The sequence below is a fragment of the Phocoena sinus genome, chromosome 9 (genome assembly GCF_008692025.1).
Source record: "Phocoena sinus isolate mPhoSin1 chromosome 9, mPhoSin1.pri, whole genome shotgun sequence".
Lineage (NCBI taxonomy): Eukaryota > Metazoa > Chordata > Mammalia > Artiodactyla > Phocoenidae > Phocoena > Phocoena sinus.
In genome coordinates, this window is record NC_045771.1 from 90,560,101 (window position 1) to 90,572,962 (window position 12,862).

The 12,862-nt window shown below is 38.7% G+C and overlaps 1 protein-coding gene across 4 annotated transcripts in view; it reads left to right on the forward strand.

Annotated features, from left to right (window-relative positions):
• HBP1 (HMG-box transcription factor 1) overlaps positions 1-12,862 on the forward strand; it is a 33,533-nt gene that overhangs the window by 17,861 nt on the left and 2,810 nt on the right. For all 4 annotated transcript variants that reach the window (XM_032642663.1, XM_032642662.1, XM_032642664.1 and 1 more), the window contains 5 exons: positions 74-185; positions 274-386; positions 2,823-2,979; positions 3,656-3,800; positions 10,929-11,246. In XM_032642663.1, the coding sequence (XP_032498554.1) occupies positions 74-185; positions 274-386; positions 2,823-2,979; positions 3,656-3,800; positions 10,929-11,246 (845 nt within the window). The remainder of the gene's footprint in view (positions 1-73; positions 186-273; positions 387-2,822; positions 2,980-3,655; positions 3,801-10,928; positions 11,247-12,862) is intronic.

The following is a 12,862-nucleotide window of genomic DNA, read 5'->3' on the forward strand; positions in this document are numbered from 1 at the left end:
GTCTGAAGACACAGATTAACAAAATACATCTTACAAAAGAAAACCTAGAAAGTTTGTAATATTTTTTCCACAGGCAAGCAGTGAGTCAGAATCTGGCATTTTCTGCATGTCCTCCCTCTCAGATGATGACGACTTGGGGTGGTGCAATTCCTGGCCTTCAACTGCTTGGCACTGTTTTTTGAAAGGTAAAAAATGCTTGAATTCTTTACAGTTTATTTGTGTAGCAAGCACAGTAGTCACATATCTAATACTTGTTTTTTACTTAAACTGTAGGCACACGACTGTGTTTTCATAAGGGAAGCAATAAGGAATGGCAGGATGTGGAAGATTTTGCTAGAACCGAAGGCTGCGATAATGAGGAAGATCTCCAGATGGGCACTCACAAGGTTGATTTAAAATCCTTAAAACTTTTACAAGTCTTTCAAAAGGGAACATAGGTTTGTTATTAATCTGCAGGTGTATCCTCCCATTTGCTTCCATGTTTAAATGACATTTGACATTTTGGGAGGAGCTCCTGTGACTCCTCTGTTGCTTAGCCCGATGGAGAGGAGAAGCGACTTTAGGTTTTACCTTTATAATGAAGCTTTCTTAGATGGAAACAAGAGTGTATTTCTTAGCACTTTGTACACATTTTATTTTGGGGAAAATTAAACTGGCATTAAACACAAAATGAATAAATAAACCAAAGCCTTACCTTAGGTAATCTACAAAGTGGTTATTTCTCCTATGGATAAGTGAGAATTGATTTACATTTAAAATGACCCATTAAAATGCTGGTGTTTTCTAAGTCGATAAGCAAAGGCAGTAGTGGGCAGCAAGCAGTAGGATAAATGTTGGATGAAACCTTTATCTTTGAAATCTTCAATTTCTCCATCTCCATTGTGGGCAGAGAAATTGGGCATGTGAAGTGTGCTTATGTAAAATTCCTGTTCTGCGCCTGCTGTCCCCTACTAGTGAGTCTCTTGAGAACAGCAGTCCTGACTTGGCGGCCTTCAGTCTCCCCTTCTTGCTGTAGGCATTACATAGTGAAGTTCACCGTAGTCCGACTTCAGCCTCTGCTGCTCTACTAAAATCATCTCAAAGGTTACTAGTTTTATTTTGATTGCTAAAGAGACTTCTGCTTGTTCTTTTTGACATTTTTGCAGTGTTTGACATAGTGGATTGTCTACCCTTGACTTGCGTAGCATGGCAGTGCCCTGCTTCTCCTTCTGATGTCTTGTCTGTTTGGACTGGTGGCTTGTCTGCCCATGATGTTGAATGTTAATAAGGTTCTACCCTTCCTCACTCTCTTCACCACTTTTTCTCTGATGATAATGTCGACAGCAGCTCCTTGGTGGTCTGTGGAAACTGCTTTGGTCTTTCTTGGAGTCAGGAAAGCTGGGGTCTTTCTGGCTCTGCCAGCAGCTATTTGTATGACTGCCCTTGGGCAGTCTATCAACCCCACTGGGTATTGCCTTCCTGATCTGTAAGACAGAACTGGGATTAGCTTTAAATTCTTATAACTCTAAGAATTAGAAAATTCTGTAATCTAGTTACTAGTATAGCCAACACTGGATTCACCTTTTTCTTCCCCATCCAGGTCCATTTTTCCCCTTTTAAGAGTATTACTACCCTTTCTTGATTGTCAGATTCAAGACCTTTCTTTCTTTCTTTTTTTTTTTTTAATATTTATGTATTTATTTGGCTGTGTTGCAGCACGTGGGCTCTTCGTTGCATCGCGCGGGCTTCTCTCTAGTTATGGCGCGTGGGCTCCAGAGTGTGCGGGCTTAGTTGCCCCGCAGCATGTGGGATCTTAGTTCCCTGACCAGGGATCGAACGCGTGTCCCCTGCATTGGAAGGCAGATTCATAACTACTGGACCACCAGGGAAGTCCTCAAAACCTTTTCTTGATTGCTTCATTCAAAACATGAATGAAGTTGACTGTTTCCTCTCTTTGTATTCAGTTGATCCATTCTGTTTCCTTAAAGATTTTTTACATTTATCCTTTTCTTTCATTAGTTACTTTGACTGGACACTGTAGCTAGCTGTTGGCATGTCTGTCTCCTTTGTTTTTCTGTGAATTTAAGGGTAGGGATCATGTGTTTTCAGAGGCTAGCACCTGGCATGTACTAAGTGCTCAATAAATAGTGATTGAATTTAAATTCAGCCCAGTTCTACCACCACTGCACTTGTCAGTTCAAGACTGTAATGGGGTTCTCTCGTTATATCTTCAAATAAATTGAATACTAGAGGTACCTTTTATCTGTAGCCTTTGTCATCATCTTAAAATCAACAATTATATTAATAAAAATATTTTCATTGACTTCCCAGTACCTTCTCAAAGGAAAGTTTAAGCATTTTGCCTGTCTTTAAGATCCCTTTACTTACTTACTAACGGGGCCCTCCTTTGCAGTCTTATTTGCCCCAACTCTGAACTAACCTTGTATTTTTAGCAGATACTCAGCACTCTCCAAAGAAGTTATTAGTCACAACTATTCCTGGTGTAAGGCAGGTTCTTGTACCTTTTTCAATTGCATTCTCCTTTTAGATTCCAGTTCAAATGGGAATTGAAAGCCCCCCCAATCTTTTTCTCTTGGAGTTAATATCTCCCTTTATTAAACTCCATTAGCATTATTTGTACTTGGATTGAAGCACTTATTCCAGTCAGCTTTATATTGTAGTAATATCTGCCTTTCTTCGCTACTGGGTTGAAAGCTCCTTAATGGGAAGGATCCTGTCTTGTTTATTTTTACCTTTTCCACAAAGTCTTACACATAATAGGAACTTCACTCCATGTTGAGTTGAACATTGCCAGTTTATTTACTCTATGCATGTATTTCCAGGGCTATGGTTCTGATGGTCTAAAGTTGTTATCACATGAAGAAAGTATATCATTTGGCGAGTCTGTACTGAAGTTGACTTTTGATCCTGGTACAGTCGAAGATGGTTTACTTACTGTAGAGTGTAAACTGGACCACCCTTTCTATGTTAAAAATAAAGGTAGGGTTTCAATTTTCAATTTGTAGTAACTTTTTAAAGAAAGCTTCTTAAATCTATACTTATGTCTTGTGGCATAATTATTTGATGATTAAGAAAAAACGTTTTGAAGGGAAAACTTCTTTCAAACTAAATAAAACTACCATAGGAAATGCCTTATAATAATACCTAATGATGTTTAAATGTCTTAGCAGTAGTCAGGTGGAGCTCTACTTCCTGTGGGTATGAACTTGTAGATTCATGTAGCATACTATAATAAGCTCTCTGTTGTTTTGATATAGTTTGGGGAATGGAGTATTCTGGTAATTGAATTTTGGTTGAGGCCAAATATGCTTTACACCTGAATCACATTAACACTGTCAAACGTAATGATGCAGAGACTATTTCATGGTCTCCATCATCATTTATCATTTACTATCTTGTAGGTCAATGGAAGTGCTGATTGATAGAATTTGATATATTAGTAAAATGCTGAGTTAAACTAGTTTTGGAGCGCTTTTGCATTGTTTAAATAAAACACTTGGATTTGCTTTGTGGCAAAGATATATGACTTGTGTTATAAATCTATGACATACTTTTTTTAAGACTCAGAAGTGACATAGTTATCATATAATAAATAATTTGGATGCTTTCTGTCAATCTCCATCCTTTATGTAACAATAGTTTGCTTTAACTTTAGGTTGGTCATCATTTTATCCAAGCTTGACTGTGGTACAGCATGGCATTCCATGTTGTGAAATTCATGTTGGTGATGTATGTCTACCTCCTGGACACCCCGATGCCATTAATTTTGATGATTCAGGTGTTTTTGATACATTTAAAAGGTAATATTGAATTCCTTTTTTTCTCTCTCTGAAAAAAAAATTAAAGTTTACTCTTAATCTCCCTAATGATTGCTGTTTAGGAGGTTAAACCTTTAAAGATCTGAGAATTATAAAAGGACTACTTAGAAGAGGGATGTACAGTTGACCCTTGAACAACACAGGGGTTAGGGGCACTGACGACTCTACACAGTCGAAAATCCACATATAACTTACAGCCAGCCCTTTGTGTAGGCAGATTCAACCAACCATGGACTGAGTAGTATTTACTATTGAAAAAAAATCCATGTGTAAGTGGACCCATGCAGTTCAAACCCACAGTGTTCAAGGGTCAATTGTATATGAATAAATGAAAAAATACTTGATAATTAAAGTAAAATAATATAGTTCGAGTTTTTAAATTATTATTAATTTATTTATTTTTGGCTGAGTTGGGTCTTCGTTGCTGCATGCGGACTTTCTGTCGTTGTGGCGAGCAGGGGCTACCCTTCCTTGTGGTGCATGGGCTTCTCATTGTGGTGGCTTCTCTTGTTGCGGAGCATGGGCTGTAGGTGCGTGGGCTCAGTAGTTGTGGCTTGCAGGCTCAGTAGTTGTGGCACGCAGGTTCAGTAGTTGTCGCTCGCAGGCTCTAGAGCGCAGGTTCAGTAGTAGTGGCGCACGGGCTTAGTTGCTCCTCGGCATGTGAGATCTTCCCAGACCAGGGCTCAAACCTGTGTCCCCTGCATTGGCAGGCAGATTCTTAACCACTGCACCACCAGGGAAGTCCCTCGAGGAGTTTTACAAAGAATGAAATAATGCCATTTGCAGCAACATGGATGGACCTAGACATTATCATACTAAGTGGAGTGAGTCAGAGAAAGACAGATAGCATATATCATCACTTATATGTGGAATCTAAAAAATGATGCAAATGAACTTATTTACAAAACAGAATTAGACTCACAGAAATAGAAAACAAACTTATAGTTACCTAAGGGGAAAGGGGGGGTAGGGAGGGATAAATTAGGAGTTTGGGATTAACAGATACTAATATATAAATTACTATATATATAATAGATAAACAACAAGGTTCTGCTGTATAGTACAGGGTAGTATGTAATAAACTATAAAGGACAGGAATCTGAAAAAGAATATGTATATTAAATATATATATATATATAAGTGAATCGCTTTGCTGTATACCAGTAACTAACACAATATTGTAAATCAACTATACTTCAAAAAAAAAAAAAAGACTTTTACATGGAGTAGTCATGTAGGAAAAGTGACTTCATAAAACATTTAAGATTAGGAAATACCACATTATATGTCTAGGAATTAAATAGATCATCTTTGATAGTTAAGAAAAGAAAAATTTGCTAAATCTGGCCAGTTGTTTTGAACCAGACCTAAGTCTGTTAATTGTATCTTTCTTTTTCTTAACTGTGTCTTCGTTTACTATTCATTTTGACCAAGGGCATTAGTTGCATGGATTAAAAATTGTAAAAACAGCAAAAAGTTGACATTTGGAAAGACTTAAAGAGGAAAGTGATTTTTCCTGAGATCACCCTATTAGTAAGTGGTAGAATAGGACAAGGACCCATGTGTGCTGACATTCAAGAAAGTTGACCAACTGTCTCAAGTGCAGAACTTTTCTGGTTTTAGCACTGAAAGTCCTGCACCACTGGAAACCCTTCAGTCCTGGGAAAATAGGGGCAGTTGGTCACCCTCCTCCCAGAAGGAACCCAGGGAAAGTATATGATATCTGGGATTTTAAGACCCATTCTTTCTTCTTTTTGAAAAAAAGTTAGCTTTTATTTATTTAGTTTTGGCTGCGTTGGGTCTTTGTTGCTGTGCGTGGGCATTCTCTAGTTGGAGCGAGCAGAGGCTACTCTTCATTGCGGTGCGCGGGCTTCTCATTGCAGTGGCTTCTCTTGTTGTGGAGCATGGGCTCTAGGCATGCAGCCTTCAGTAGTTGTAGCACACGGGCTCAGTAGTTGTAGCTCCCAGGCTCTAGAGCGCAGGCTCAGTAGTTGTGGCGCACGGGCTTAGTTGCTCCACGGCATGTGGGATCTTCCCGGATCAGGACTCAAACCCGTGTCCCCTGTATTGGTAGACGGATTCTTAACCACTGCGCCCAGGGAAGCCCCAAGACCCATTCTTTAAGATAATTATCAAATCCATAGGCCTTTAAGTAGAGAATTTTCAAGAATTTCTGCTGGCCTGAAGATTTTAAATAAATTCAGTTTAATATAATAAAATAAAAGGTTAATATGTTTTTTTATTTTGAAAGCATAAGTGAGACTTTTTTTTTTTTTTTTTTTTTTTTTGCGGTACGCGGGCCTCTCACTGTTGTGGCCTCTCCCCGTTGCGGAGCGCAGGCTCAGTGGCCATGGCTCACGGGCCCAGCCGCTCCGCGCCATGTGGGATCTTCCCGGACCGGGGCACAAACCCGTGTCGCCTGCATCGGCAGGCGGACTCTCAACCACTGCGCCACCAGGGAAGCCCAAGTGAGACTATTTTTAAAAAACATTTTTAAAAATCAACCAGCACAGGGCCTGGCACAGGCTATATGCTCAACAAACATCTGCAAGATTGCAATCTAAATGCTGTTTGACTCTCTTTTATACAGTCTTTTTTGAAAAACAAGACATTGTTAAGGTCCAGTACTCAGAGTATTCTTAGGATTTAGATCCATGATACCTCTAATGTTTGGTGAGAGTGTAAATGGATAAAAAAATTTTGGAAGATACTTTGGCTTTATTGTCTACCAGTGAATATCAGCAGTTCCATTCCTCTGTATGTACACCATAGAGAAGTAAATGCTTGTAGACATGCACTAGGCGATGTGTAAAGTTCAAGCTGTGTGTTGCTTATGACGTGGAAACAGTATCAGTACTCATTCACTGGAGACTGAATGCATATAGTGTGATACAATCATACAGTAGAATTCTTTTTGTCAGTTGAAGTTGAATGAACCGTAGCCATACATTTTAAAACATGGATCTTTAGAAATGTTAAGTAAAAATTAGTCTGGAATCAGATGTTCTTTGGAAATATATCTAATAAAATTATAAATCTAATTACATTTACATAATCTTTCTATAGTATGTAAAATACACATTATACAGTTACGCCAGGGATCCTCAAGGTCACCCCCAGGCTCAGTGACTTACTGGGAGGCTCACAGGATTTAGTACTTAGTCATATGCACAGCTATGATATCTTACACTGAAAAGATATGAAGCAAAGTCGTGAACAGGAAAGACGTGGGCTTAAGTCGGGGGAAGCCAGGCTCCCAGTGAGTCCTCTCCCCGTGGAGTCACACAGGACAAGCTTATTTCCCCCAGCAGTGAGCTACAACATGTGTGAGTCATTATCTACCGGGAGGCGTATTAGGCACGCAGCACCAGGGGTTTTATTGGGAGCTGGTTGCATAGGCTGCCTCTGCCTGGCATATACCAAAAGCTTCCAAAAGGAAAGCAGGTGTTTAGGGTAAACCGTATTTTTTGTACATACAGTTTAGGAACAGTGAGCCACTCTTATCAGTTGTGGGTATGATGGGAACCCTCCCGAAATCCAAGTTCCAGATGCTAGTCAAGGGCCAGCCTGTAAGTAACCCTTTGAAAGGACAGCAAGCCTGCAACGTTAATTCATTTCTGCACAATGAAACATTATGTAACATGTTAATATAATTGCTATTTTAACACAATTAATGTCACTATAGTTTCTATCGTGTTTATGAATGAGTTTTATAATAAAATTGTTGGGAAATTGAGGGAATGATTAACAGTTCAGGAGAATGGTTACCTCTGGGGGTGACAAATGTAGAACTTTAGTGATATTAGAAATATTGTTTCCTTGTTATTTTAAAATTTTTATTATACATATATTCTTTTTCATATTCTCTTCCATTATGGTTTATCACAGGTTATTAAATATAGTTCTCTGTGCTGTACAATAGGACCTTGTGTCTATCCATCCTGTGTATATCATCAGTAGTTTGCATCTGCTCATCCCACACTGCCACTCACTCCCTCCCCCACTCTTCCTCTTCCCTGGCAACCACAGGTCTGTTCTCTGTGTCTTTGAGTCTGTTTCTGTTTCGTAGATACGTTCATTTGTGTCATATTTTATCTTATTTTAGTATTATTTTTTATTTATTTATTTATTTTGGCTGCATCACGTGGCTTGCAGGATCTTAGTTCCCTGATCAGGGATTGAACTCAGGCCCTTGGTAGTGAAATCACGGAGTCCTAACCACTGGACCACCAGGGAATTCCCTGTCATATTTTAGATCATATGGTTGTCTTTTTGACTTACTTTGCTTAGTACGATAATCTCTAGGCCCATCCATGTTGCTGCAAATGCAAGCCTCAGTGTTTTAACTGTAAAATGGAGGGGATAACACCTGCCTAACTCTACTCCTTGTTGTGAGGACTAGAAATTATAGTATCCAGCTGGCACACAGTAGGTGCTCTTGGGTCATGCTGGTCTAGGAAGGGCACTGGAGTAGATGTTAGCTTGCTGAGGACCAGAAGTAGTCAGCAATAAACTGATGGATGAGCTCTTAAACACAGTAGGTGGCTCTATTGTAGAAAGGAAGCTTCCAGGTGAGAGAGCTTGAGTTGAAGAAGCCCACTTGAGACATTGGGTATTGAGGCCAATCTTCTAGGCATCAGGCAGGTTTAGGACAGTCACTTTACCAATCTAGACTACTTCTCCAATAATAATTGATACCCCAGTTGAGTACCTGCTGTGTGCTCACCTCTGCCTTAAGTGTTTTATACAGTCTGCTCTGCCAGCTGTGCAACACTGCATAGCAAATATTATCTTCATTTCAGAGCTAAGTAAACTGAGGCTAGAGGGTTACCTGCCCAAGCTCATACCATTAGTAAGTGGCAGAGACGGGCTATGAGCCCAATTAAAATTTTATATTAGTACGTTCTCCAGAGTGATTTATTTTACCCTCTCGGTCAGTTGTCAGTCATTTTGAGAGCCTAGTACGTGCTGGCACTGGGGATTGAAGATCAGTTAAGACATAGGCCTGCCTCTTTGCTTCCAGCCTAGAGAAGGGAATGGATGAGGCCGTGTGTACCGTGTGTAGGTGCTAGTTGGGAGGCAGTGTAGCCTGGTTAGCAACACAGCTCTGCAGCGGACTACCTGGATTCACAGCCGGGCTCTGTGATAGCTTTGCTGCGGAAACTGGGGTAAGTTGATTTTTCCATGGTCTTCAAAACAAAGAAAAAAGCTGTAAAATGAGGATCATATCGAAGGGAGGGTTAAGTGAGTTAATATTTCTGATTCAGTTAATAGACACTATACTATTGTACTTTTTCTTTAAGAGCAATAGACAATGACGGTGGAAAGGGGCATCCTAAGCTCGAGGAATGGCACGTAGAAAAAGAGTGAGGTGAACTAAGGCACATTTTAGGAACAGATAGCAAAGAGAGCGAATGCTCAGTATAGCAAAAAATTACGCTCTTTTAAAAAGATATTTTATGTAATATAATGCTGTAGTCATGTCAAAAATCTGAATTCTGTGATTGAATATTTCAAGCTACTTTAAATCGTATCCATAATGGAAATGGATGACGGTTATATTTGTACCACTAGATGGTGGAGTTTTCAAATTTCAGTAGGCAATTAGCTTACCCTATTTTTAAATCTTTCGGTATTTCAAATTATAATAATTATTATAATAATTTTGTGTCAGGTTCATTTACAAATGCTTAAGTTTGCTATTTTTCTAAATTACATATGAGAGGGGCTTAAGATAGCAAAAATTATTTCTCTGGCATAATACTGATTGCTAAGCATTTATTGGATGATTTTGGAGTCATACTTGTAAGTACACTTATTTCATGTAATACCTTTAAAAAAGCAGATGTTGTGTGGTTGATAATTGGTAAAAGTCATTTTTACTGTGTGCAGTGAATGGTGTGCACCTCACTCAGGTAGCTCTCCCTTTGTCAGAATCATTCATAATCGCACATTGCTTCACCTGTAGGCGGATACTATTCCTGTAGCTATTATCAACCTGTTGATGGACTGCCAGAATCTCTGTTTCAGGGAGAGAAAGAGGAGTTGGGGTGAAGTAAAAGATTTTCTGCTGAGATTACCAGTGTAAGCAGTAGAAGTTAACAGAGTTGGAAGAGAATTCTCTTGACAGGTATATTTTTAGGCTGTGGTCTCCGTTATTTCTAATTTTCAGATGATGTTTTCAATTAATCTGATGGTTATTCACCTTGAGGTTTGCCAACAGCAGTGCAGAGTACCACGGTACTCATGAGGAAACCTGGGGCTTTGGAGCTGGACAAACAGATCTGGGTTGAGAGCTAGTAGCTGTGAGGCCTTGGGTGAACAATACTTTTTTAGCTTGTTTCTTCATATAAAGAGAGGATAATGATAATCGCCACGCAAGCTTGTTGAGAAAAGGAGATGATACGGAAAGCTTATATACCTATATAAACTGAACATACCTAGCAAAATGTGGCCTTTCCTGATCAATGTGGGGTTTTAAGTTATTAGGCTATGTTATAATATATGGATAGCCTTGAGGGGAGACTAATGCATGTATGACTGTATTCACATGTCATTGTAAACAGATGACCCAGGCTGCTGTGCATTTAAAGTTTCTTTAGCTACATTTAACCACTTCTGTCTGTCCTTACCCAACATCTTGTCTTCTGTAGTAGTTAGTCCTTAGCCCTGGTATACGCTTGCTACTCTGTTTTAATTTTGTAGTTTCAGGCTTCTAGAGGTCAACAAATTAGATTATCAAATTTGTCAAAAAATGAATCTAAAGTAGGAATGAGTTGTATGGGATCTGAAGAAGGTGTTTGCTATGAATAAAGTATGTGGATTGTAACAGATTCCTTTGAAGTGGGGAGGCTTGGAAGTCTTTTATAAAAACATTTTGTATTAAGATTAAAAAAATAAATTTAGTAAATGCATACGTAAGCTTTCATCTTACAAGCAACTATCAATGGTGAAGTTGCTAAAGTAGTGTTGGTAACATTATTTAAGGTAAAATACATTGAAATTTCCAATCAGATCTTAAGGGTCTTTTTTTTTTAAATCCTGTTTTCACAAATCAGGTAACTATACTGAATTAAAATCCTGTTAATGAATTTATATATTTATTTACAGCTATGACTTCACGCCTATGGATTCCTCTGCAGTCTATGTGTTAAGTAGTATGGCTCGTCAGCGTCGTGCATCTTTGTCTTGTGGAGGACCTGGAGGTCAAGACTTTGAAAGATCTGGATTCAGTAAAAACTGTGGCTCCCCGGGATCCTCACAGCTCTCTTCCAATTCTTTGTATGCTAAAGCTGTCAAAACCCACAGCTCAGGGACTGTGAGTGCCACTTCTCCTAACAAGTGCAAAAGACCAATGAATGCCTTCATGCTTTTTGCCAAAAAATACAGAGTTGAATATACTCAGATGTATCCAGGGAAAGATAACAGGTAAAAATAGTGATAATTCTGACTGTAACAATTCAGTAACACTTCTGTGCAGTTCAGAGGAGCTGGGACAGTTGCGTTATTCAGTAGCTTTCATTATTGAGTTCTGTTTTCCACGTTGATTTTAAAGTAAAATGTTTAAGTGGAATTTTTAGGGTCATGTGTAACTGTTTCATAATACCTAGACAGATAATTAGGTTAGCTAAGAGGTAAGGATCTGCCTTCTAAAATAATATTAAATGTCACTTGCCTGTTAGATGACACATTTCTAACAATTGACTGTTCCATCTTTACAGAAAAGACTAGCACCTTCTTGGGTCAGATCTCAAGGATGTACTTATTTTACAACTGTGTCATGCTACGGGATGTGCAGGCATTGGCAGTTTGTAATGACTGCCAGATTTGTCAAAAGACTACGTGGGGTCCTCACTAGAGCCCAGGGATAAAAGTTAACAGTGCGAGTCCTTCCTACTGTTTGCTTGTGCCCATACCTCATCTCTTAGAATCCTCTACTGCTCGCTTCCTCTCAAACCAAGTTCTCCACGAATTAAAATTATCTTCTCCATTCTTCCTAGTTCCCTTAATCCTTGATATTCTGAGAAAAGTCAAATGATTATGCACATAGAATAATTCAGCTTTGAATGCCGGTTTTAATGACTCATGATCTTTTTATATATATATACATATATATATATACATGAGATATAATTGACATGACATTATATTAGTTTCAGGTGCACAACATAATGATTTACTATTTGTACCTATTAAGAAATGATCACAACTAGTCTAATATCCATCACCATACATAGTAATTTTTTTTCTTGTGATAGGAACTTTTAAGATCTATGTTCTTAGCAGTTTTCAAATATACCACACAGTATTATTCACTGTACTCACCCCGCTGTACATTACAGCTCCATCACCTAAAACTGGAAGTTTGTACCTGCTGACCATCTTCACCCATTTTGCCCACCCCAGATCCTTCCATTTTAAAAAGAGAAGCTTCTTGTACCAAATGCATCTGTGAGTTGGAAATTGATACATATGTGAATACTTTTTAATCAGTTTCACTAGTAAATGTGTCAACCATTATATAGTACCTTTAACTCGGAGACTATAAAAACCGGTTTTTATTTTACTAAAAGAAGATGCAGTGCAATGTTGAATTGCATCGACTTACTGGATTAAAAAATACATTTACTACATTTTAAATTTCTTTTCAAGTAGAGCTTCTGTGGCGACTGTTCTAAAGCCCAGATGCCTGTTCTCTAGCTTCCGTGTCAGCCACTGTGAAATCTTTTGTATGTACTTCATGCAGTCATTCCAGACCACCTGTTTCGTATGAGTGTCATGAAATTAAGGGTTAATGAGGGTTAAGCTCTTCACAAAAGGGAAACAGTTTGTGTCTGCCTGTTCTGGATGAGACCATTTTAGTAGTTTTGGGAGCAAATTAATAAATAGGGAATAGCTTCAAATTTCTATCATGATGGGTCTTACCAGTTTGACTTTTTCCCCTTTGAGTTTATCTGGTTTTCTTAAGTAGTAAGTGTAAATGTGGCCTAAGGTTTATTTGGTGTTGTTTTTGGAGATAAGTGTGCATAGTTAGCGCCACCACA